The 26,723-nt window shown below is 39.4% G+C and overlaps 1 protein-coding gene, 1 non-coding gene and 2 pseudogenes across 2 annotated transcripts; 2 read left to right on the top strand and 2 right to left on the bottom strand.

The window, feature by feature from the left end:
- Window positions 1-882: 882 nt before the first annotated feature.
- LOC122646332 (metallothionein-like protein 2) lies at window positions 883-1,448 on the top strand. Its single transcript, XM_043839868.1, has 3 exons — window positions 883-1,020; window positions 1,123-1,206; window positions 1,336-1,448. The coding sequence occupies exons 1-3, from the start codon at window positions 956-958 to the stop codon at window positions 1,427-1,429; spliced, it is 243 nt and encodes an 80-aa protein (XP_043695803.1). The 5' UTR covers window positions 883-955; the 3' UTR covers window positions 1,430-1,448.
- A 5,057-nt stretch (window positions 1,449-6,505) lies between these two features.
- Window positions 6,506-6,578, bottom strand: TRNAK-CUU. Its single transcript has one exon. It is a non-coding gene; the product is annotated as a tRNA-Lys (tRNA).
- Window positions 6,579-15,649: 9,071 nt separating this feature from the next.
- Window positions 15,650-19,625, top strand: LOC122645056 (annotated as a pseudogene).
- Window positions 19,626-21,746: 2,121 nt separating this feature from the next.
- Window positions 21,747-24,277, bottom strand: LOC122645055 (annotated as a pseudogene).
- Window positions 24,278-26,723: the final 2,446 nt, after the last annotated feature.

Below are 26,723 nucleotides of genomic sequence, written 5' to 3'. Positions count from 1 at the left end.
GTACTAAAACCTTCAGTCCATTCATAAATTTGATACTCAAATTGAAATTAAAAAAAGATCTTAGTAAGGAAGCTATTATTTTAGAGTGCTTAATTCCATTCTTAAACAAATAAGAATATTTCTAATTGCGGTTTTCTACTTTGATACAATTCGGTTAATCGATGATTTTACCAATTTTGAATCAAATCAAACTGATAATAGAACCTACGAAATCAGAATTGCGGCATTTTTATGCGATGTGATTCGATTCGATCATAAAGAGTCGATTCGTCAATCAATTTCGGTTCCACTTTGACACCCTTTCTTGCAAGTAAACTCGTCTCGGAACTCGACTTTGAAAACCGAGCGAGTCGAGATCTCGCCGAGTTGGTGCATTTTTTTCAACTCGCCTCAATCCCAAGATCGGACCGAGATCCGAGATCTCGCGAGATCTCGAGATCTCGCGAGATCTCGCGAGATATGTCGAGTTTTGTCAATTAGGTAAGGTATTTAAGTGGTAGGTGGGTTAAATAATGGGTTGAAACCGAGATCCACGAGATCCACAGATCCGAGATCTCGAGATATGACTTTTGAGACTCCAAGCAATCTCGTCTCGAGATTTCAAAAATCCGAGAAACTCGGCGAGATCTCGGCGAGATCTCGCGAGTTCTCGAACCTTGTTTCTTGCTTGATCGGTTCCACTTTGCCACATTCTCCGAATACGTCGCCACTTAGACCTTTGGTGGGACGGATGCGTCTGAATTTATGGTTCGCCTCAGATGTTGACAAGTGTATGGTGGATAATATCGGTTTCTCTCTCCCCAACTTCCTTTAAATAGGAGTCCAAGTTCCTCATACCATTCATAACAGAGTCGGTTCGAGCGTTTTCTGGAGTTCTATTTATTGTTATCCATTTCCTCCATCTTTATCTCCTTCTTCTTCTTAATCTGTGTTTCTCCTTCTTTTGTAAAAGAAAATGTCTTGCTGCGGAGGAAACTGTGGATGCGGTTCTGGCTGCAAGTGCGGCAGTGGCTGCGGAGGGTATGAAATCAATTCCTCTTTTCATCTTCCCAGAAATCTGTTTTGGGGCTTTTAAAAATTGATGTTTAAGTTTGTTTATTTGTTGCGGTGATCGATCTGCAGGTGCAAGATGTACCCAGATTTCTCTATCTCTGGAGAGACGACAAGCACAGAGACCATCATTGTTGGGGTCGCTCCTGGGAAAGCGTATGTATCGTTCCAGTCCCCTCTTCCCACGCCAAATTGAAAAAATTCCTTTTCAATTTTCTATCAAGAAATTATTTTTACTATTATTATGCGTTAACCATTAATTGTTCTTGCTATCCTTGTGAACAGGTATTTCGAGGCTTCCGAGATGGGCGTAGGGGCCGAGAACGATGGCTGCAAATGCGGAGCTAACTGCACCTGCGATCCTTGCACCTGTAAGTGAGGATCGGATCGGATCGGATCGGAGAGTGATGACTTACTAGAAGATGTTTTTATAACCAAATAATATATAAATGTATGTTCTCACTGTGTTGTGTCGTCTGTCTGGTGTGAAGCTTTTCTTAGGAGTCTTTTGTTGGAGAAGCTTCTAAATAAAGTAGTTTTTTTCTTCTTTGTTTTTTTGGTGGATATTGCAAGTTCTACTAGTTGGGTGTTGCAGTTGTTTCATGGCTGCTTTTGTTAGTGTATTTGCTTTCAATGAAAGTGGTTGTTAATGAAAATGTTAGAATCTTAACCCCTTTCTTCATTTTTAATTTCTAATTCGTTGGGCCTGTGAAATGGGTTTTCTTGTTTCATCTCAGGGTGTGGGTTTGGATGATTTTCAGTAATCGTGGGAGTCATGTATTTTGTATTTTTTTTTTCTGGCTTTAGGAGGAGAGAGAGCTCAGGGAGAGGGCACTTTTTATTGTGCAAGTTCTCTGAGTTGATGCCATGAAAAAAAAAAACTTATAGGGAAGAGAATACGAACCAGGATCACGTTCATGTATATGAATGGATGACAACGGCTCACAGTCGTTTAGATAGAATCTACTATGTGGGATTCTCATGGAGTGGCTTCCATCTGAACGGATGTGAGCTTGAGCCCAGCTTAGAGAATGCTACCTAGACACGTATGGTGCATTGCTTGACACACGGGTGATACAGAGTTATGTGAAATGATCCAAATCATAATATATTTGATATATCTGTTGGGTTTTTCTTTTTAATGGGTGCTCGTATTGGTATTCGGCTCTCCTCAAGCCGTGGTGGGAGCAGGAGGATCCAGTTTAGCAAAAACATGAATGTTTAGGTTATTTCACAAGCGGTATCCCTTGAAATAACCCCCTAATTTTGCTAGGTTGAATCCTCGAACGCTCCCCACAGCTGGAGGAGAGCCAGGTCCCTCCTGTTGGGTATCCTCATCATTAAAGTTAAGAAGAGAGAGCCATATGACTGGCGATGATGATGATAATGATTAAAAGACGATATCTGATTAGGTTTAGATTTATCTATATCGGCATCGGTGGTGTCTTGTCTGATTTGTATGGAAAGAATTGTTCATTTTTTCGGTAGAAATGGAAAGGATTGTTTAAATTAAAGGCAAAACTATTATAAACCATTTGATTTGGCTCAATATGACCAATCACTATGGTTTGGGTATCGGTCGAGATATCTTTTTTAAAGCAGACGAGAAGCAAGATGTGATCTTTCTCTCTTGTAGTCTTGTTTATCGAGAGATGAGTATTGGAAGCACTCTATGGTGCATAGAACACAAGTACACAGAATTGCACAGAGATTGGTATACATGGAATGGTGCACGCATAAAAAATAGTGCATATAGAATAGTACATAATAGTGTAATAATGTTCTCTCTATTGAGACAAAAAGGAAAGGCATTGTAGTTGTTCTTGTGTACTGCTCACATACCCCCACCCCCAACCCCAATGAACTAAAAATCTTATCCAGTCAAAGACTCCTACACACACTCTTATTGGCCCTCGCAATAGTGCATGCAGTACTACAAGATCAGATTGCGATCTTTTGCCGACCATCATTATTGCACGATTGGGTGATGGTATATTGTACTCGTCAATGATGAAGACACTAAATCTACTTAATAATTTTAAGGGCAAATTTCACGGACACCCCCTATAACTATTCGAAAAGGCAAGTACACCCTAAATTTTGCAAAAATATCACAGACTACCTTTATTTTATATTTTTATTTCAACTTAATCCACTCCGTTAGGTCTGTGCAGATAAGTGGTTGTAAACTCTTTTATAATGGTGAAATTACCCTTACCATAGGGTGAACTTCCCATTATACCCTTAAGGTTAAATCCCCAATATCCCAAATACAAACCAGAGAGCGTCGCCGGCGGTGAGCAGTAGCACCGCCCCCTAACCTCACCCGCCCTCTCTAACCCTAACAATCCTATACCAAAAGCTTTTGAATTCAAGAACTACAGAAGATCGATTCGTTCTCGAATCTTTATCGCTTCTTTATCTTCTTCTCAATACCAAAGAACTACAAGGAATCGATTCAATAGGAACAGAAAGGGGAATCGTAACAGCAATGAGTAAAGCCCTGTAGATCGAGTTCTATAGTAGGTTGCAGAGAGTTTCCATGGCTTCTGGCAGCGATTCTTGAGTCAATTTCATCATCATTAAAGGTATTGGTTCTTGACTTTTTTGCGAGATTTCAACTTTGATCTAGTTTCAACCTTCTCAGTTTGCAGAGGAGAGAGAGAGAGAGAGAGAGAGAGAGAGAGAGAGAGAGAGAGAGAGAGGAGAATAGAGAGGTAGATTGGTCTTTGATTAAGTGTGTATTGATTCACAGAACTTTGTGTTTTCTCTTCAATTGGGTGTTCATGATGCCTGAAGGAGGTTATTATAGTTCTAAGAAGACGGATGATATATGTGAAGATGTTTGTGGCGAGGTATTTCCTCTCTTCTTTCCTAGAAAGGTTTTATTTTTTTTATTTTTTGCGTTTAGGTTGAACTCTCCTTTCCTCTTTCCTCTTCTTTTTCTCCATCGATTTTTGGTAAGTCATATAAAATTATTCTGTGCTTTTGGTTCGTTTTACAGTCAAATGGAAAACGACTTCCTCTTTTATTCAATTTGTGTCCCTGGATGTGTACACTTTCCTGGTCGTCGTCATCATAATTTGAACCCTATCTCCGTTCACATAAGGGTTTAATTATCCGTTGTTTTGTTATCTATTTAAAACTGGGTGTAGATGTTTGAAGAGAGTGCATATTTGAAAAAATAGTTGCAGAGAATGAAACAAAGGAAAAAGGTGGAGGAGACTGGAGACGGTGGTGGCGGGGTTGCAGGGAAGCAAGAGAAGGAGGGCTGGAGGGGGGTGGCGGTGGTGGCGGCGGTGGAAGAAACAACAGAAGGAGAAGAAGGAGAAGAAGGGGAAATGGGTTTCACAGTTCGATTTGGGAAGATGATGGAATCTTTGTAATTTAAATAAAAATTACTAAGAGGGTAAAATCGACATTTTAATTTTGGGGGTAACCTTGCTTAACGTCAGGGGGAAGGTTGACATTTTGACAAAATTTAGGGTGTACTTACCTTTTCGAATAGTTATAGGGGGTGTCCGTGAAATTTGCCCTAATTTTAATTTTCAGCGCCACTTCTTGACATTTGCTTATATAACAATTACCCATTTTTGAACGGTGTTAACTTCTGAAATTCCTTTGACGAAAATACCTTTTACACTAAAACATAAAAAGGCAACAGATTCACTAAATTTAATCCATTTTCAATTAGAATCTTTGTCGTCACTCCTTCAACGCGCTTAAGTTGTTGTCATCCACTCCGACTCCAGTTGATGTTGTAAGGTCACACCACCACCGTCGGCACCCTCCCTCACCGCCTATTCTCCTTGGCGACTGCCACAACGACTGTGACTCATCTTCATCGGTTATTGATGATGGTGATATTGCCTCTTCCTCCTTCCGCAGACCCTTGCCTTTCGATCTCAATCTCCTACCCTTGGATGAAGTTGATGTTGACGCCATCGGTGACGATTTCCAGAGAACGACTTTATGCTTTTGATTGATGCTTCCAAGGAGTTCTGCATTATCTGGGTTGGTTTCAATTCTTATCCTTTATTTTTTCTTTCTTTTTTTCCCCCACTCTGCTAATCTCTCTTTCTTATCTCTCACTAGGTGTGTAGCTTTGCCTCTGTTGGTCCGAACCCGCCTTGACCCTGAGGGCGGTCAGGGTTGGAAATTTCTAACCCTGAGTTAGGGTCGAGTTAGGCTAGGGTTGAGGCCTCCAATTGAGCCTAGCTTGGCCCGGCCCGACCTTGTTTGAAGTTATGGTATAAAATATATATTTATATAATATGTGATAATTTTTTCCCCGGCCCAGTCCAGCCCATGCATCTCCCGTACCCCCTCCCCATGATCAGGGCCAATCAGGGTTAGCCCTGCCCGACCTTGAGGGCGGGTCAGAGTTTGATTTTTTCAGGCCTTGAATCAGGGCCAAGTCGAGCTTGGGCCCAACTAAAGGGACTCAGGGTTGGCCTAGGGTTTTAAAATCCCGGCCCAACCCGAACCTGTTGTAGCCCTATCTCTCACTTGATAGAGAAAGGTAGGAAATGATAACAGTTTGTGGGTGCCAATGCATCGCTCGCTTGGCTGGGGGGTTGATCAGGATTGGGTTCTCCCCTCCCCCCTCTTCTCCTTTCCCACTTTTTCGATTTGTTCCCCAATTTTGTCTTTGCTAGATTTTATGGGAATTAGAATCACCACAAGATCAGTCAATTGGAAGAACTATCAAAACTTTGTAGATTGGCTAGCAAATTTTGCTCAAACCCCCATGGACATAGATATCTGTATAGACACTTTACCCCAACCCCTTAGGAATCTCATTCATAGAGAGACCAAGAGCCAATTTTACCAAAGGATGTAAATCCTCCTTTATTTCTCCCTCTTTATATAGATACAAAATTCTTTCCTTTTCAAAAAAACAAAAAAACAAAAAAACTATGAAATTCCCATCTATCAGCTTGTTGTATCATGCATCTGCAAACTAAAAAACTGCTCTGTGTGATTCCATTTTGTCGCTCGTTATTTAAGAGAACCAATCATTTACCCCATTAAAATCGAGTAGAACCATCATAATTGTAGACTAATGCAAACAATTATAACTGAAAACCTGGGATATATTGCTCTCAAACAATGCGAAGTCGGCAAAAAACTGAAACCCCTAACTATAAAACAACATCATCAACAAAAATATAACACAGTAAACATAATACTATTTATGCCTGGCTGTTTTGATGGCCGGAGTAGATCTCTTCTTCAGAAGACGGTAGGTTGCAATGGATGTTCTTCAAGGTCGTTGGTGAGTTTGCCCACTAAGAAGGGCTCTGTGTGTAATTAGTTTGTTGGTAAAGCAGGAGAGGTGGTTGATATTATGGTAGTTAGTGTAGATAAATGTGTCATTTAACATATTTATAAAAAAACACGAAAGCAAAACGGAAACAGGTTAATTTCCTTCAGATAAGGAGGCCTGATGTTACGCCCACCGTGGGGCTCGAACCCACGACCACAAGGTTAAGAGCCTTGCGCTCTACCAACTGAGCTAGACGGGCTTTTGTATTGACGTAGTTAAATGCTAAATATTCATTATTATAAAAAACAAAGGTAGAGTCGACCAAAGCATTGCTGAGTTTCTCGACTTATTCAGAGTTAGAGAGACCTGAGAGGGAATTAGCGTACAGTGTCGAACATCAGGTGGGTATGGACAATCGCGGAACTCTTTGTTCTGTTAGCTCTGCTTCTGATCTTAGGGGTTGGATCAGCGATTTTCCTTCAGGCATTTTGGAGAAGATGCAACCACGACCAAGAGTAGGGCTTTTTTCTTGACCCTTTTTGTCTTTTTCTTTTCAATTCGATCTCGATTATCTTTAATCTCATTGCCTGATTTCTCCCCTCCTCTAATCTTGAATTCTCCCATTTATTCTTCAGTCAAGGCGATGCTCAAGCGGTCTTCGAGGATCCAAATTCGTTGAAACGGGTAAACTGCTTTCTCTTTTTGGTGATTCTTTCAGTTCTACTTACGCAACTTTGATCGATTACGATATGAGAATTTTGGTACATTGAGGTTTTTTGGTTGTTTGGTGGTGTATTCAATTGGTAATAATTAAATTGAGAAAGAAAACCAATATCATAATCATCTTTCTATTAAGTCACTTCGTTGAAAGTCATACAGATCAGACTTAATTCGTCGCAGCATATATCTCTACGATTTTCTTTTCCTCTTCGGATTTCCTCCTCCCCTTTCAGATAAGTTTAAGTTTCTATTATTGAATTTTATGAAGCTAGTGTTATAGTTGAGTAATTCCAAACCAAACCCAAACCCCCAAAAAAAATAAAAAAATAAAAACCCCATTTTTGAATTCACCCAAGAAGAATTGGTATGCAAATGTGTAGGAGTAAGCTCACTCAATCCAAGGCTATATTGACTTATTGAGGTCAGTTTACCAGACAAAGAGTCGTGTTTACTAATTTTAGGATTTATAGTTTGTGATACTGAGGATGTTGGGAGGTAACAAGTTTGTGTTGAAGCTGAAGCATCTCTTTGGAAAGAGGTTGTGTGTTTTTGACAAATGCGCTGTCATTGTAACTCTGATAATTAAGGTACATTGATAGAATTTGACTTTGTTATTAAACAATGATGCAAAAAAAATAAGAAGGATGGATGAACTGGTTGGGAACCGGCAACTTATAAGCCACTAGATGAGGACCTTTTAGTTTGATGATGAAGATGGTGATGGATGATGGTGGTTGATGATGATGATGATAATTGATGGAGGTATATAGTTTTGGCTGCTACAGTCCACTAGAGCCTCAACAAGGAGATCCACCTTGGATATGATTGCTGAATCCATAGCCCACTTGAGTCCACAAGCTAAATCTCACAAGAGAGTACTTTGTCTTCAAAATCTGGTGTTCCAGAGAATAGCCCATGGTTTCATTATATAGAGGGGAGGCATGAAAAGCCCTTAGGATACATCAACTTACATTAAATAGACTTTTGGATTTTCAACACCTAGAAACTAAAACCAAGACTTAGATAACATCCCCAAGACATAGAGAACTACAACCAAGAAAGTGACTTAGAAGAATTAAAAGACTCTTAATGACAAATAAGTAATACCCAGGAGCCTGAACAATCTCATAACTCCACCTAGGAAAGAACTTCACTTTCTAGTTTCTATCTTCCCTTCCCAACTCTCAACTTTATTTTAACCATCTCTCTCTCTCTCTCTCTCTGTTAAAGCAATCAAGCAGTACCAAAGAAAGCAATAAAGGGTATCAAAAGACCTAGGAAACTGAAAAGATACATAGTAAGAGTAAATACTAGCCTAGGAAAATGAAAAGGCAGAACCACTGGGTTTAATTCACCCAGGCCAGCATGGGTGTTGACCTATGGGCTGGGCCTTTTAGGGCTGGTCTTGCTGGTCCTGCAGGCACAAATCTGGCCTTGGGCTGGGCCTGGTAGGCTAGGCCTGGTGGGCTGGCTGAATGCCCTGCATCAATCTTCTGCTTTGATTTTCCGTTAGTAATAATTCAAATTTTGTACAAAATTGAAATTATTCGCACCTAATGTCAATTTTCTGTTCAGAAAATATAAAAAGAATAAAAAAAAAGCATCTGCATCTGAATATTCGTTTATTTATCTTATAGTGCTTTTCTTTTCCTATTTTAAAAATTTTGAAAAGAAATAAAAGTGTTGCAACCTCATGGCTTGAATTAACTCTTGAGCCTTCTGAGCTAAGAGAGCTTCCAAGTCTGTGAGGTATGACCACTACTATATTATGGATATTTGACATTATTCTGCTGGGTAAATGTGAGAATAATGAAGCTCTGTAAGTACAGTTCATTGAGACCATTAAAATTGTTTTGGAAAATACTGATAATGATGGATCAATGTGTGCCAGGTTCCATGCCCCTGGATATTTGATCCTGCAGAGAAGTACATATCTTTGATAATACCTGCATTTAATGAAGAACACAGGCTTCCTGGAGCTCTCGACGAGACCATGAGGTAAGCTGATGCATTCATATTAGTGTTTATGTTGGTCACATCTACTCTTTGTTCATTCACTTCCCACCATCGTCCTCGCCATTGTCCTAATTTTAATTTTGATAAATTATTATAATTAATATCTATGTGCTTCTTCCTCCCACCCAAAAAAAGAAAGAAAGAAAGAAAGAAAATACCTTTGCTGTCATGTTGGAAATGAAATGCCAAAAAGTAAGTCCAAGGTACTTTTTCCTTTTCACTAATATATTTTTTCTGAGAATGTATTGAATCTTCTGTCACTAGTATTTAGTGTGAAGTTGTATTTTTGGTTTTGATTTGGGAAATGTCTTGTGGACACCAGGGTCAGCCATCTAGTGGACCCCCACACAGGATTGGACTTCAAGGAATCAAAAGTCCCTGAAAAGGATGCAATGAATTAGGGAGTTACCATGCGGTGCAAGTGCATTGGGGGCCTGGTGGGGTCCTCTAGATAGTTGACTCCAGGGTCCAGCATTGCTTTTTTTTTTTTTTTTTTTATTTCACCTGCTGCTTTTTTTCTCCTTGTTTTGCATTTTTTTGGGAAATGCTGCCAGTTAAACTTCTTTGGTGATTTGCAATTACATATGCCCATCTTGCAACATTTCAAAAATATCTGAACTCCCTACAGGCTTTTCTTTTTCTTTTTTTTTGAGGGGGGGGGGGGTTAAAAAAAAGTACTCCCTAAATCCAGTTTGTGTAATGGGCTATGTAAACTTGTCTAATAACTGAGAGGGGGGGGGGGAAGGGTCAGTGACATGATAAAATCATAGGAAATTATTAGATTATAAATGATGCTGTCAAGATTCAATACTGACATTTTACTGTCTTTATTATCATCAGTATCATCAAAAGCAAGCACAGCTCATCTCACTATAAAAGCCTCAGCCAACTATTTGTGGCAGTTGATAAAAATCTAACATCAATTAATAAATAGTGAATGGAGATCTTGAGTAAATAAATAATGAAATAAAATTTTAGTTGAGACACTATTTTATATCACCATAATCTTGTGCTATGTTTTCCAAGTTGAATACTGAAGAGATGTTTCTCTGTTGTGCTTCTAATTGGGGATTATGTTGTACAAGTCATGTAACTTATAGATAAACACTGAAATAAACTACAAATCGGCTGAACTGTCCGAAGAAATTAAAGAAATCATTGGGAATCTAGATCAGTATTAGGACTGGGTGGCCTTGTGTAATAGTCTTTGGAGAAATTGGTTTTTGTCCTTTATTTCTTGGTTGACAACTTGAAGGTGATGTAGATCCAAGCCTCCTCGAATTGAGGAAGCCACCCTAAACCTAGAATTTTATTAGGAGCCTTAGGATAGTTTATTTCAGTTCTATACTTAGTTTTTTTAGCAGCCTTGAGGACTTAATCCTATTGGCTGAGATTGTTTTATTCTTATTGGTTCCTAGGGTATCTTTTATTTAAGTTGTTTTAAGTTGTCTTAAGTTATTAGGGGTTGATGAGTCTTTTCCTTGTAAGTTTAAGTTATTTTAATCTAGCTACTCCCATCCACGATTGATGAAGGAGAGATTGAATTGTATTCTGTTTTTGGCCCTTAGGCCCTTATATATAAGAGAATCGTGGGAGAGGCTCCCCCACAGTTTATTTTGAAAAAATATTTCGTTGCTTTGCTGCCTTTGCTGCTGCTGCCATTGCTCCCTTTGTGTGAGTGTTGCCTTGTGGATCTCAAGGTGCTAGGGTGAGTGGACTCTCACGACTCCTTGCGTCTGTCCAGTACCGGGAGGTTCTTCTTCTTCTTCATTCAAGCTTCTTCAAGCTATTGTTGCTGCAGATCTACAAAACCCAGTGAGTATTTTAAAGTTTTTGCTATTTAACAATCTTCTTCTTCTTCCTCCAGCTTACCCTAGTCGACCCCCATAACCCTAACTCCATGTAGAATCTGTCCAGCCCAAATTTGACAGTCAAGCCCTTTAAAACTTTAAACACAACCCCTTCACAGCAGACCCTCCACTCGACTGCCATCTCATCCCCAACTTACAACTCTAAACCCTAATCCCCTCATCCCTCTAAAACCCCAAAACCCTAGGATTCCCATATCAGCCACTTCTGCCCATCAATTCCCCTCCATATTCTGATCGAGTGTTCTTCCCCCTCATTGGAAAACTCGACCAGAAACCTGAGTCCAAACTCCCATCTTAAAACCCTAGTTTCAGCCTACAATCTGAAACCTAAAACTCGAAACCCTAACCCTAATTCTGCAGATTTTTCAAACTTAACCAAATCCTATTATTTTTATCCCATAATAACCTCCTAGACCTGCATATTAAAACTATATAAGTCCCATTCCCAAATTCCCCTCCTAAACCCTAGAATTAACCTAAATCCTAGTGCTGTCCATTCAAACCACCAACCCCTTTGGCTGTTTGGTCCTGTTGTTTGGCTCCTAGTAGGTCTCCTACCTATCTAGGACTACATTAGAAGGATTTGTGCAGCCTATTTGATTTGGTCATTGTCCCAGTGGTGAGTGCCAAATACTATGATTTACAACTCAACTCAACTCAGCCTTATCCCAACTAAATGGTGTTGGTTACATGGATTCTTTCCCTCCAATCAGCTCTATTCAACGCTATACTTGTTACAAGGCCTAAGCTATGCATGTCTTTCTTCACCACTTCTCCTAGAGTCATTTTAGGCCTACCAATGGCTCTTTTAGTTCCTTCAATATGAATCAAATCACTCCCCTGTACTGAAGCATCTAAAGGCCTCCGTTGCACATGTTCAGCCTGATGTTCACTTTTAAGTACTTAAATTGCTTTTGTAGTTGAAGTTATTGGCATAAAACAAATTGGTTTTACGTAATATTAGTTTCTTATCTCCTGTGAGTTTCAGGTACTCTCTCCCATAATCTCATAGTATGACTCATTAGTTTTATGCCTCTATAGTTAATTAGTTATTACATCTTTGAATATTACATTATTACCTTTATTATATAAAACAGAACCACAATGCTGTCCTCCATTCATCTGGCATTTGTCTTGTGTTCATAATCTTATTAAACAACTTAGTTTTCTTTGCTAAAAGTCAGCAACGTATGTATTATAATAAAATTAACAGATGGTACAGAATTACAATTCAACTGTATAGATGCCTAGCTGTGGCATGCCCTTCTCATCCTTACAAGTAAAGCTCCAAGTCCTCTAACCAAGACGCCTAAGCGAATCTGTAATGTGGGCGATTCATTGCCTCCCAGCCTATCACTCTAGCTATGATCTAGGGTGTACTATTCCACCTTGTCGTTGTTTTTGTTTTCGCTGCATGGCTTGCTAGTGCGTCCGCAGCTGAGTTACCTTCCCAATAGCAGTGTATGATCCGCCACTGAATTGTAGCAAGGTAATCAACCACCGACCACCATAGCTGTAAAAAACTCCATGGCATCCTTCCAGTAAGAACCGAGCTAACCACGGCTGCAGAATCCGACTCGATCCATAATTTTCCAATCTGCAGCTCCCTTGCTTCCTTGATACCTGCGAAGAAGGCTGCAATTTCCGCCTCATAATTTGTTCCTACTCCCTCATAAGATGCAAAGCATCTTATGGCAGCACCATACTGATTCCTGATAACCCCACCAGCGCCCGAGTGCCCCGGATTACCCAGTGAAGACCCGTCAGTGTTGAGTTTCGACCATTCTAGTGGCGGCATTTTCCATCTCACTTCCAGTATTCTCTGTGTGGGCGGCGCCTTGATGGCTAATTGAAACTGCCTTGCTAACATGAGCTCGTTTACCGTCTTCACTCGGACTTGTATGTGATGGGTGCATTCCTTTGCTTCCATGAGGCAGATCCTTACTATTTGGGACGCTGTTCTGTTCAAGTTTTCGAACCTCCTTCTGTTGCATTCCCTCCATATATGGTGGCATTTGTCTTGTGTTCATAATCTTATTAAACAACTTAGTTAGCCAAGATAATCCACAGATTCCTAATTTTTCCACACCTCTATTGGAACCCCATCCAGATTTGTTGCCTTACCTATTTTCATCATCCTTAAAGCTTCTTTTATTTCAGGCACCCTAATTTTTCATATATATATATAGTTTCTGGATGGTTACTGCAACCTTTTAGAACACTATTACTCATATTGTCTTTATTTAGTAAGTTGTAGAAATATTTTTTCCATCTCTCTTTAATATCCTCATTACTTATTAATACTTTATCATCTTCACTTTTAATGCATCTAACATGGTTGAATTCTCTACTCTTCCTTCCCCTCATTTTAGCTATTTTATAGATATTTTTTCCCCTTATTTTGTGCTCAAATTGTTATAAAGATCCGCATATTTCTTAGTACTTGTTTTTCGACAATCTTCTTGGTTTCATTCTAGCAAATTTATACCTTTTTAATCATCTTCATCCTTAGCCCTTTTCCATGTCTTAAAACTAGATTTCTTATCCTTAATGGCTGCTTGAACCTCATCATCCCACCACCAAGTTTCCCTAGATGAATGTCATTTTCCTTTAGATTCGCCTAGGACTTCTTTAGCATTGTTCTTAATACAATCATCTCGTTCCGCATCATATTAGCGTCTCCATCAAAGTCCCACCTTCCTTGTTTGACCAATTTATCAGTAAATGTTTTCAAGTTTTCTCCTTTTAAGTTCCACCATCTTATCCTAGGGAAAATAATCTCTCCTTTCTCATTATTTGGCTTATTAAGACACATATCTATGACCACTAATTTATGTTGTGTGGTTAGGTTTTACCCTAGTATAACCTTACAATCTTTACATAAGAACCTATCGGCCCTTCTAGTTAGAAAGAAATTCATTTGGCTACTATTTTAATCACTTATGAAGGTTACTAAATGTTCCTCTCTTTTCAAAATATATTTTACTATGGATAAATCATAAGCCACAACAAATTTCTTTTTCCATACCAATGTTCTCCATGAACTCTTTCATAATCTCTACGATCTCTTTCAATATGTCCATTTAGATCTCCCCCTATAACAATCTTTTCTCGTTGACTAAATATTTGAGCTAATCCATCCTTGTGTTCCCAAAGTCGTAACTTACTATCACCAAATCTTTTAACATCCACAACATTATTTTTTAAATCTTTATCCATTACTATTCCCACCCCACTTCTATTACTTTTATCTCCAGTATACCAAAATTATAGTCATCTAATTCGTTATCTTTTTTACCCTTCCATCTAGTTTGTTTAATACAAGCTATGTTAATTCTTTTTCTCCTCGTAACATCTATCAATTCTACTCTTTCCTGTTAAAACTCGTATGTTCCAAGATGCTAATCTAATCCTATGCTTTTGGACTAACTTCTTTACTCGCACTTGTCCATGGTGTGAGAACCCTTGACCTACTTGTCACTGCAACCAGGCACCGAAGCGGTGTGTCGCTTACAGAGGACACCCTAGCCAGCCCTTGCTCACTATTCACTACACCCAGGTCAAGGTGTAGCATGTCGCTTCCGGGGTATGCCCTTGCATAAGGTTGAAAATATAAAGTTTTAGGATCCATACGAAAGGGTTTGGCTAATGTTTTTTATAGTGTTGGCTGCCGACCTGATTCACCAACCCTCCTTTATCTGAAGAGGAAATTTTTTGGAAACAAAAATATCGAGATAACTATGTCTGTTTGGGTGACTGCAATACCTGCTATTTTTATGCCTTTACCTGTAACAGGCAGTGTTCTAATAGAATTCTTTCAATCCAAAGTACTGAAGGTATTGTCCTCTCCTCCCCTCCCCCCCCCCTCCCCCCCTCCCCCTCCCACTCCCACTCCCAGAGATTGCTTCTGTTTTTACTGATTTCTTTTCTAACCTTTTTCAAAACTTCCGGCCCTCTAGACCTGAATTGTCTGGTAGACTTATTTCAGCCCACTTTCTTGGCTGAAGACAATAAAGGCTTAACCTGCATTCCTTCACTTGATGATATCAAAGAAGTGGTTTTCAGCATGGACCTGGACCAGATGGCTTTCAGGCTTTTTCTACCAGAAATGCTGAGATTTGGTATCCCCTGATTTGTACAAACTTGTTTATAATTTCTTCTCCAACTGCTTCTCCCCTCTCCCCTTCCCCCCCCCCCCCCCTCCTCCTTCCCCCCCGGGGAATTAAATCACACTTTGCTCACTCTCATTCCTAAGCAAAAAGGGGCTAATCGTGTGGATCTTTTTCGGCCCATCAGCCTTTTGTAATTTGGCCTAAACCGATGGCATATAGGCTACACCCATTCTTGCATCGTTTTATCTCTCCGCTCCAGATAGCTTTTGTTAAGGAGTGCCAGATCACGGACAATTTTATCTTGGCCCTAGAAAATTTCTATTTCTTGAGTTACAAAAAAGGAATATCAGGTTTTTAACCCTGAAGATTGACATGTCTAAAGCTTATGATCGAGCTGAATGGGGTTTTGTGTGCGTGCCATTATGAAAATGTTAGGTCTCAACGACTAATGGTGTAACCTTGTATCTTTATGCATGTGCTCCTGTTCTTATTCTATTAAACTCAACGGATCAGCTTTCTCTCTTTTCACTCCATCCAAAGGACTTCGTCAGGGTGACCCTCTCTCACCCTACCTCTTTCTCCTTGTAATGGAAGGATTGTCCTGCATGATAATGGCAGCCCAAGAAGATGGCTTTTTCAGAGGTATTAGGTTGGCTCATTCAGCCCCGATCATAGCCCGTCTCTTCTTTGCAGGTGATTGTTTTGTTTTTTTGTTGTACCACTGAAGATGATTTCCTTGCTATAAAGTCTGTCCTTGATCTCTTCGAAGACATGTTGGGACAACAGGTCAACCTCGATAAGAGTTTTATCCATTTTAGTGCAAACTGTTCGGATTCAACTCACCAATCTCTGTCTAGACTTCTTGGTTTCAAACAACTCCTTGTATCTGTGTACCAAATTATTATGGCCCCGGGCTGGATCTTCTTCCTTCCAGGATATTTGACAAACTTGAGAGCAAACTGGCTGGATGGAAAATGAATTTACTTTCACAGGCTGGACGCACCATGCTCATCAAGTCTGTTCTGTCCGCTTACCCAACCTATAATATGGCCCTTTACCGATCCCCATTTTTCATTTGTCGTAAAATTGATTCAATCCAAAGAGATTTCTGGTGGGGTCACTCATCTTCAAAGAAGAAAATCCATACCATCTCAGGGAATGCATTGTGCCAACCCAAATCTATAGGGAGACTGGGTTTTCGTAGTAGTACAAATCATAATTTTGCTTTACTACTCAATTTCTGCTGGCGTCTCATAAATAACCCATCCTCTTTTTGGGCCTACGTTCTAAAAGCGAAATACTTTCACAATTCTTCACTGTTAGTAGCTTCTACCCCTAAGAGTTGCTCTAAATTTTGGAGGGATATTTTAAAACTTCGACCCACTCTAAAAGAACTCCTCTGTTGGCGAATTGGATCTGGCAATTTGGTGAAGATCTGGTCAGACCCTTGGATCCCTTCCCTACCCTCCTTTGCTATTCCATATTCTCCTTCCACCTCTCCTCCATACTTTCAAGTGGCGGAATTAAGGGACCCCAATGGTGAATGGAATCTTCCCCCCGAATATAGCTCCTTCTATTCTTTAGGTGAAGCTTTCACCATCAGTCACAAGGGATGAACTATTTTCCCCTTTTCCTAGACTAGACACTTTTCCACAAAAATTGCGGCCTCATGCCTTGCGAAAATCAGTACTAATATTTCCTTTGACACCCACCCCTCTCAACCTGCTATTTGGAATCACATTTGGAAATTAAAGGTACACCCCAAATTCAAGCTATTTCTTTGGAAACGCTGTCATAAGGGTCTACTCACCAGATCTTATCTTAATAAATTTTTTCCCATAGAGACCACTTGTTTAATGTATCTTGATGCTGCGGAATATTTGTGGCATCTATTCTTTGAATGCCCCTTTTCTCGTATTATTTGGTTTGCTAGTCCTCTTGGTTTACGCATTTCTTCCCTTTCGGTTTCTTCCTTTTCATCGTTGTCTTCTTCTCTTCTCAACTCTTTGTTTTCCAAAAGAGAAATTAAACATGTTTTGGAAATCGGTTCATCCATGTTATACTTTATTTGGACGGAAAGGAAACATGCTTTTCATGAGCAGGATCGACCAAACCCCCATTGTGTTCTCTTCCATATTCATCAATGGAGTGCAACTTTAAATCATAATTTCCCAAGCCCACAAATTGGTGCCACCTCTCCCCAGAGACTACTGAATCTCCTCCTCCCCCAACCTCTATAACTGTTTGTCTTCAAAATTTCGGTTATCCTAATGGTCACACATTGTTACTTACTGATGGGAGTTTTCATCCTACAACTAAGGAAAGGGGTTGGGCATCTATCTTAATGTCTTAATGAAGAGCTGTATGTTTTTTCCTTTGATTATGGTTCCGTAGATTCGGCAGATGAAGCAGAAGGGAAAGCAATTGAACAAGGTATCCGGACAGCAAAAGACCAAGGCATCAAGCGCCTAGCTATTTGGACTGATTCTGCACATCTGGTTGAGTGGCTGCAGAAAGAAAACTTTCATAGATGGCCCTGGCAGCTTTTTCATCTTTTCTATAATATAATTTCTTTTTTGAGTTTTTTGAATCAGCTACTGTAAACAAGGTTATTCGAGATGTAATTTGGCTAGCACATGTTCTAGCTAATAGGCTGGATCCACTAAGACTGCTGATACGATATTTGGCCGTGATTCTGAACTTTTAATTTCTAGTTCTATTTTGGTGTCATAAAAGAAAAAATCTCCTTTATCTGAGCTTGGAACCGGCAAGCATAAAACACTGGCAGAGTTTCCAAATACCATGATTTACTCTTTCAATTATAGTACTTACCCGTAGACCATGTAGAATGCGACAAGTTTGTTTCATGTACTGATAAATATAGTGATTTGGTTGCAAATAAACTTACTTGCCTTGTGATATCTCTTATCCAATATATCTCAATCAGGCATAATATTTTATATTTATGTTCTCACTTTTCTTTTGTAGTTATTGTGTAACCCAGTCATTTGCTATCATAATCTTATTGTTAAGCAGTCATAGAAATGATATTGTAGGGAGAGATTTGGATTATAATTATTGGAATTTTGCATTGTAGTCATCTCCAACAATGTGCGGCGAAAGGCAAGTCTTTTTCTTATGAGGTATAATTTTAACTGTAATAAATCATTTGAAATAGATTTCCCAGCCATATTGATCATTTTATTTCAGTTTTAAGCTTAGCGCCTTCAGGTGCATGTGTTGCACCTGGGGCCACAACAAGTCCTATTTGCCAGGTGGTTTTGGGTTGTAGAAGACGGGCTTGAGAGCTTTTCCTTTGGAGATTATAATTTCTAGTTTCTAAGTTTGTTTTGCCCAATCATATTAACTTTCCTCCTAATGCCTCCTTTCGTCTCTCAAATCTTATGACATTACAACAACTACTCAGCCTTTTCCCAATCAAATCTTATGACATTGAACATGATAAATTGGTTATCTTTTCCAAGTCACGTAGTAATATTATTGTATGTCAAATAATTCCTCCAACCATTGATGAGTTCTTGAGCAGGTGGTAATAGTTGATGATGGGAGTGGTGATGGGACAAACAGAGTAGCTTTTGACTTTGTTAAGAGACACACAATAGATACTGTTAGGGTCATTCTTCTTGGAAGAAACCATGGCAAGGGAGAAGCTATCAGAAAAGTGAGTCTATCTAAACTGTTCCTTGTCTTGTAACTGAGATAGTCTTCATTCTCAATATCTATTTTTTATATTGTATAAATCACAAGAATTGATTGAAGCTCTTTGATATTGTGAAAGCATTGTAAAACAGGAAATGCTGCATTCACGTGGTGAACTACTCCTAATGCTTGATGCTGATGGGGCAACTAAGGTTAATGACCTAGAAAATTAAACTTGAAAATCAGGTTTGGTTGGCAACCATTTGCATTTTCGATGCACTTGCTCTGTTCTTTCATAATTTAGTAGTATGACTCATACCTGAGATTCAGGATTTAGGTTTCTGGTTAATAGGTGGGATAATGAATGTGGTATAGATTACATTGACATTTCACCTATCAGATACGTGCAGTGGCTAGAAAGGAACTCCAGTTGGGGGGATGCACCATCTAGTGATTTGAGTGCAAGAGTTTCTGATATACCAATTGCTGCATTTGGTTCTCGTGCTTATCTTGAGGAGAAGGCACTGGCTACAGTTTAGTCTTGTTAATTTTGTTCACCTTTTTATACTTGTAATTTTTTACATATCCTCACTTCTCTTGCTTATAGCTTATTACTTGATGTTTCAGCGGAAGTGGTACAGGAATTTCCTTATGAAGGGTTTCCATATTGTGGTTCTCTTGACTGCTGGTCCAGGAATTCGAGATACACAGGTGTTTTTTTGCCCCAAAAACGACAGTAGTTGTTAAAATACTAGTGCTCACTAGTAGCACCTTCTTAAGCCTTAATTGAAGCTAATCACTTACAGTTTTTGTACATGTTTCACCCCTTTTCTTGTTTCTTTTGTTGATTGTCAGTGTGGCTTTAAGATGTTCACTAGAGCTGCTGAGGGTAGATTGGGGTTAATTCTAATCTTTAAGCATTTTTGACATAAAGTGGCTGCCCTTAGACTTGAATATGCATCTTCAAGCTAGCAGTAAGTTTTCACATTACCAAGAAAAGAAAAAGGTTTCGCATTACACAAAGCAACAAACCTTATGTATGGCCTATTAGTTTAGTATTATTAAGAAAAGCATTTTGAATGTTCATTTATCAAAATTTTCAACTATTATTTGGATAACAAAGAAAGAAGAAAAAAAATCTCTTTGAACCTTTATTTGCCACATGGCTTGATATTGAGGAAGGTGAGGTTTACTGCTACTCATTTCAAAAATTGGCTGGTGAAATGGTTGTGTGAATCTTTATAATATTGATCGAACCATTGTTCATGCTTCAGTCAACCATTCTCAAGACAAATATTTATGGTTCTAAATCTCATTTTGTTATCAGGATTTAAGAAATTCAATGATTTGAATGTGCTAACGTAGGAATCATTGCCTGAAAGATGGGAGGAAATAAGAAAAGTGGAGCCTCTTTTTCTTCAATCATTTATGACCCTCCCCAGACCCGACAGTGACGGGAGCCTCGTGCACTGGGTATGCCTTTCTATAGAAAAGCACAGAGCATAAAAAAATAAGAAAATAAATAAGGAAAAAGGATCAGAGGCTCAGAGCCCTACTAGGTCCATGAAAGAAGCTACTTTTAAACAAAATGCTCTTAGTTGCTCCTGATACCTATTTTAAATATATTAAAATGAACATTGATGGTTCATTAGGAATTTCTATAGTGTTTGTTTGGATAATAGGAGTTTTAACCTCTATGATTTTTGGGTGTATGTATGCATCCTAGTTATCACCACATTTTATTTTGGTTGCAGTCTAGTTTCCATCAATGATAGGCAAGTCTTGTTACCCAAAAAAAATTGATAGCCAAGTCTCATGTTTCTGGGAGTTGAAAACCCCATGTGTTTGGTTGAGATTTTGATTACTACAATCACTTGACCTAAATGTAGAAATGAACATCTAATTCCCAGGATGCTTACTCACATTAACTAATCAAACATAAAAAAGACACCAATACCCCACAGTTTGGACTCTCAAGATCCAAACTGAGCCTAAACATATTCAGCTTGATTCAAATTATAGATCTACAACCAAAAAAGGTAGTTATTGGTCTCTACTGATTCAAAATGATATACATATAAAGTATACATTAAAGGCCTCTCTACTGATTCAAACTGATGTGTAAATAAAGCAAACATAGAAGGCAAATGATAATAAATATCAAAGGGCTAACTTTTAGTCTGATTGTGAATCAAAATCGAGATACAATACATTCAGAATCAGAAGCAATTACAGGGGCTTTTCTCAATGGGAGCTAAGGTATCTTTGGGATTGTCCTATCCGCAGATAGTGATGCAGTGCTATTTCAGCCTCGCAGAACAACCACTGGTCTGCAAATGCAATAGAAGTAATGCCCCAAAGCTCCCAAGAGAAACTCTGGTGAAGCCAACAAACGTTATAGACAAGGGTATCTTTAACACATTTCCAGTGAAAGTGGTCTTCTAACATGGAAACTCATGTATCAGCATACGCTAGCAAATTCCAGATCCAAGATTAAACAAGTTTGGTGGGTAAGTCCACTCCCAGTTCTTTCCTACATTTCTTTCAGTTTTCCAATCATAAACCAAGCTTACAACCACTCTTCTATTTACCAATAAGATCCCTTTCCTTTTAGCAAGACAAGAAAAGACATAGGCAACGGGCAAATTTGAATCACATAGTGTAACCTGTTTTGAGAACCATCTCTGCAGCAAGGTCATTGACTTTGATAATTAAAGAGAAAAAAAATGGTGATAGCCCCTTACTGTAGAATTTGAGCAATGGAGAAACATATGACACACCTAAAGTGCACAAAGCATGTTCGCAATTGACATTCAAGGGAACCCTTATTGTCAACCTTGAATATCATTAACATGGTTTAAACCTCAATGGTCTCATACTCTCATGCAAAAAAGTCCTCAACTATTGAGTGAGATCTTTGGAGTTCATCATACTCATGAGTATCAAAAGGCTTCTGAATTTCTGGAAAACGGGCTCTTGTTTTAATCGTCGGAAATAATACACAATCCATTCTATAGCCAATTAGCCATCCTCCCTTACCTGTCAGTCAGTCTTAGACTAATGCAAAGAATTCAAAAACAAGGCAGCTTTGTGATGAAAAATGTTGCAGCCTTAATTAGCATAGGACTTAGTCAAGCATAATTCTATTTAATTCAACCCTTTGTGACTCTACCCCATCCATGAGCATTCGAAGGCCAGCTTTAACTCTGGTATCCCTCCTCCAGCACTGCACAGATAGGAAAAATTGTAACACCTTGAACCCTGCTCTTTAATTCTTCAAAGACATCCTCAGTACCCTCCTCATCAATCTTATTTGCTACCACTAAGGAGGGTCTATCTGTCAAACCTTCTTGATGGTATTCAAGCTCCAATACCAGATCTCTCAGCTGTTCCCATGGCGGAATACCCTTTCTTCCATCTAGTCCTGCTGCCAAATCTACCACAAAGGCTAGCACCTTTGTTCATTCTATGGGCCGGAGAAATGCATGCCCAAGTCCACGATTCTCATGTGCCCCCTTTATGAGTCCTGGAATGTCAGCCACAGTGATTGAGAAGTCATCATAGTTCAGATTTCCTATATTTTGCCTCAAGGTTGTTAAGGCATAATGGCCCACAGCAGGCTTAGCCCTTGAAATGGCCCCTAGAAGAGTACTTTTACCAGCATTTGGCATCCCAACTAGGCCCACATCAGCTATACTCTTTAGTTCTAATATTAGGACAGCTTCTGAACCAGGTGAACCAACACTAGGCGAGGATTGATCTTCATCTTCTGATAACTCAAGTTCAGGGGCTCCATCCTTATGGTTACCATGCTTCATGTGTTTATGGGCCATAAAGACCTTTGCAGAAGAGACATTACCAAGACCACCCTCTCCTCCCTGAGCAATGACAACTTGCTGACCTGGTTCTTTTAATTCAGCAACATTATATTGTACAATTTCCACTTCTTCTTCCTCATCCTCTTCCCATTATTCCCCCGACATACTGTCACCAATTTCTACATCTTCATCCTCACTCTCACCTTCTTCAGAGTGGGAGACAGATTCATCAATACCTGCTTTGTATTGTTTGCTGAATGGAGAAGACCGAGCATGAAATCCATCTGATGAACCCTGGACTCCGTGCAGGGTGCTAGGTGATTTGTTGTTGAAACTTTCAATGCATGAAGATGAGACATCAAAGTCCTTTCTTTCCAATACCTCCGTTGTACTGGGGATAATTGTGTTCTGTCGATTGGATGTAGACAAACTATCCTCATTACCCTCAAATTCACCTGGGATATCCCATGGATCCAAAATTGTGTTCTGTCGATTGGATGTAGACAGACTACCCCCATTACCCTCAAGTTCACCCGGGATCTCCCAAGGATCCAAAGCTGTTGAGGAAGACTTCGCAATAAAAGATGGAAATTCACCCTCAAGAAGATGAATTGTAGTGCCAACAGGTACTTGCACAACCTACCATATGAAATCATGTTATTAGCGAGTTTCAGTATTCTCCCACCATATGATTGCTAACAAGAAAATAATAACATAAAGGGACCTCACAAGGATAACAGAATAGCTTATAAATCAGAACCTTGTCTGCCCCTCAGCTTCCTATCTTATTCTTTGAGGCTCCATGCCCCCCTTTCTTTGCATTCTGCGACACATTCCATATGTTACTAATAATGGTGAATGTTTAACACAATGAGCTAGTAAGAAGATAACGAATTGGATTCATGCTTCAATCACTCATGATGGTCAGTCATGAATGAAGGAGAAGACTGAACTGAATGGAAGGGAGTGTGGTACCAAGTGATGCTGCAGATTCCTGAAGTCCCAGACTGCGGCTGAACATTCTAGAATCACATCACCACCTCTTCCACCATTCCCACCTACATTAATTCCCAAATTGAAGAAAAAGAAAAAGAAAATCATTACTAATGACGAAACAATTATAAAACTCAATAAAACAAACACCCAAATTCCAGTAGTTAACTCTTTCTTCTTTTTGTTTTTTTTTTTTTTGGGGGTAAGGAGAAATTAAGTAATTCGGAGGAGAGAAAAACAAAAAATTAAGTAATTCCAACATAAATCTTGACCCAGAAACAGAATGGGGGAGAGGGGTGGGGAGGAGAACACGGAAATTAAACAGAGAGCTAAGCCACCATCGGGTTTGCCCCGGCAATCACATCAGCTGCGGCGAAAGCTGGAACACCCGTTGCCGGCATGGCCTCCTTTAGCCCACAGCCTGAACTTATCAATCATTCTCCTCTCCTGCAGAAAAATCACAAAAGAACCCAGGATGGAAAGGTAAGTAAAACAAACCAAAGAACATATTCAATTACATTTCAATAACATAAAAGCTCGTATGAAAAAAATGTGGTAACAAAGAAGAAGTGGAAGATTGTGGTGGAGAAGACATTTTTTATTTAGATAAAAAAAAAAAAACCCAGGCTTGAAAGATACCTGTAAAGAAGCAAGCTTCAGCTTTTTGCAAGGAGCGTCTGAGTATGAATAGACGGAAGTGAGAAGACACTGAGACCTGGGCGATCTCCTCCAGGCTCCGAAGTAGGGAACCACTGTTATACGTCGCAATCACATTTTTGAGGCAGAGATTACTCTAGTGGCCGTAGCGACGGCTGTGTGTTTCAACTTTGAAGGCTTTCCCCTCCGGTCAGGGTTTTAAAACTTGGAATCGGAAACAAAACCGGTCAGAGAGGATTCCAATTCAAATCGGCTTGAATCAGAGCATCCATTAATAAGCTTGTTACGATATAATCTTCGCATGCCCTCTTCTTTTGTCTCCTGATAATGTATCATTTCAGACAGCTTACCCAAAAAGCTTGTTAAAATGCACTGAGTGCTACCTCCTTTGCCTCATGATAGCATATTAATAATAAGTAGAGGCAAACTTAAAGGAATTCTGGCTACTTGACTGGAGTTTAAGCGAGCCCAAACTACCAGACTAGAAAAAACATTTGGTTTCCCCGGCAATACCCATGCACAAAGAACATATATAGGCAAAAACTTAACCACATAATCAGAACCTATTATTATGTAGCGATCCACTTTAATAAAGCAGCATGCTAGTATTCGAAGAGCATACAAACCATTGACGTGTGGAGGGATAGAAACCAGAACTCAGATATTTCCAACGCTCAACAGGGGTAGAGGGGGAGGGGAAGCAAACATATATCACAATATTTCCAACATTTGCTCTCTGAAATCTGCATTCTCATCTAATATAGGAGAATCGACTTGAATTCAGCGTAAACACATAATATGATCAAAATTGTTAGAAAGATACCAATAAAGAAGAAGCATAATAGTTCCGTACTTCTCAAGGGTTGAATGCACAGTACGGTATATCAACAGAGTAAAACGTCTGATTAAAAACGAAACCCTAATCATCTGTTGCAGAATAAGAAATTTGTGGTAAAACAAGTTAAATTTTTTGTCGTGCATTTGATTAAAAAATAAGGGTCGAAATTTTATAAAACTAAGAATAAAAATGTAGAAAGTAAACATATCTACTCAATAACACCCAGGAAATCATGAATTTTAGGTCTTACAGTATTCAGCTTGGAATTCGCCTTGTCGAGCAGTGTAAATTCATCGAAGAAACGTTGAAGAAAGACATTAGCATGAGAAAGGGTGCAGTGCAGACTCCAGAACTCGGAAAGGGCCCGACCCGGAAGGCAGAAATCAGAAATGGCTATTTTCTTCTGTGTAAATTTCTGTATTCAATAACGAGATAGAGAGTGAGAGAGGGAGAGAGAGCGAGACAGAGAGAGACAGAGAGATAGCGAGATAGAGAGACAGAGAGGAAGCGACAGAGAGAAAAGAAGAGAGAGCGAGAGAGAGATAGAGGGCTTCACACCTGCAATTTGGCGTCTCAAGTGGCTGTGAATCCTTCTCTTCCCCTTCGTTTCCCCTTCTCTTCCCCTCCTCTTCGCAAGACTTTCTAAAAACCCAGGACTGTTTTTCACGGGTTTTGCTCGGAGACGGTCTGTAAAGAACGTTCTTTGTTCGTTCTTAAAGAACCAAAAAAGGAACCGTCAAGTCAAACACAAATTCACCTTTTTTTCTTCTTAAAGAACGCAAAAATAGTGCTGAACACTGTTCAGACATTTACCAAACGTAGTTTAGGAGTGCGTTTGGTAAATGTTTTAACAGCGTTCAGAGCACGTTTTTCGTTCTTTAAGAACAAAAAAACGTGAAATTGCGTTTGGTTTGACGGTTCGTTTTTTTGTTCTTTAAGAACGAATCGGAAGAATCTTTGAGGTAAAGAACGTTCTTTACAAACCGTCTTAGAGACGGTCTGCAAAGAACAAAGAACGAAAGGCTCGCGATTGACGATCAAAATCGTGAGCAACCCTCGAAGACAATCAAAAACACAGAAAACCCAAATCTAGGGAAAGGAAGAAAGAGGAGGAGGCGAACCAGCAAAAGGGTGATCTCCTATCTCTCTCTTGCTCTCTATCCCTATCTCTCTCACTTTCTCTCTCTGCTCTCTCTACCTGTCTCGTTCTCTCCCTGTCTCGTTCTCTCTCTCTCTCGGTCGTTTGTTGGGATGGATATCTAACTTTGCTGGTTTCTCCTTTGTCGCAGGATTTGGAGTAACATCCCACGCATTTGAAGGTTTCTTCTACAGTGGACCTCTCTAGCACAACCTTCTCTGCAACTGAAAATCACAACAATGAAGGTGACTCTCTCTCTCTCGCTCCCTCTCTCTGTAATTAGGTCTCTGTTCTTCGTTTTTCTCTGTGATTGCTGGCCCATTTTTTCCTGAAATTTGTAAAGCTTATCAGAAGTTCTTCTCCATATTTTTATTTTATAGAGATTTTCTACTAGCCGATTGTTGTGAGATTTTCATCTCTGTCAACAGATCTGGTTACCGAACTTCTTCTCCATATTTTTATTTTATTTTTTATATGTATTTCTTCTCCATTTCCGTTCTGTGTACATATCCATCTATTGTTTTCATACCTAAAGATCCATTACTCTTGGAGACAATAGCCCTGTTGGTTGCTGGGTTAGT

Source organism: Telopea speciosissima, chromosome 11 (assembly GCF_018873765.1).
Source record: "Telopea speciosissima isolate NSW1024214 ecotype Mountain lineage chromosome 11, Tspe_v1, whole genome shotgun sequence".
NCBI lineage: Eukaryota > Viridiplantae > Streptophyta > Magnoliopsida > Proteales > Proteaceae > Telopea > Telopea speciosissima.
This window is presented reverse-complemented; position numbering and strand designations above follow the sequence as displayed.

What these genes read in the sequence shown, in the direction of transcription:
- LOC122646332 (XM_043839868.1), top strand. Translation starts at nt 956, where the DNA reads ATGTCTTGCTGCGGAGGAAACTGTGGATGCGGTTCTGGCTGCAAGTGC. An exon ending in TGCGGCAGTGGCTGCGGAGG is followed by an intron (nt 1,021 to 1,122) that starts GTATGAAATCAA and finishes ATCGATCTGCAG; the next exon opens with GTGCAAGATGTACCCAGATT. An exon ending in GGGGTCGCTCCTGGGAAAGC is followed by an intron (nt 1,207 to 1,335) that starts GTATGTATCGTT and finishes CCTTGTGAACAG; the next exon opens with GTATTTCGAGGCTTCCGAGA.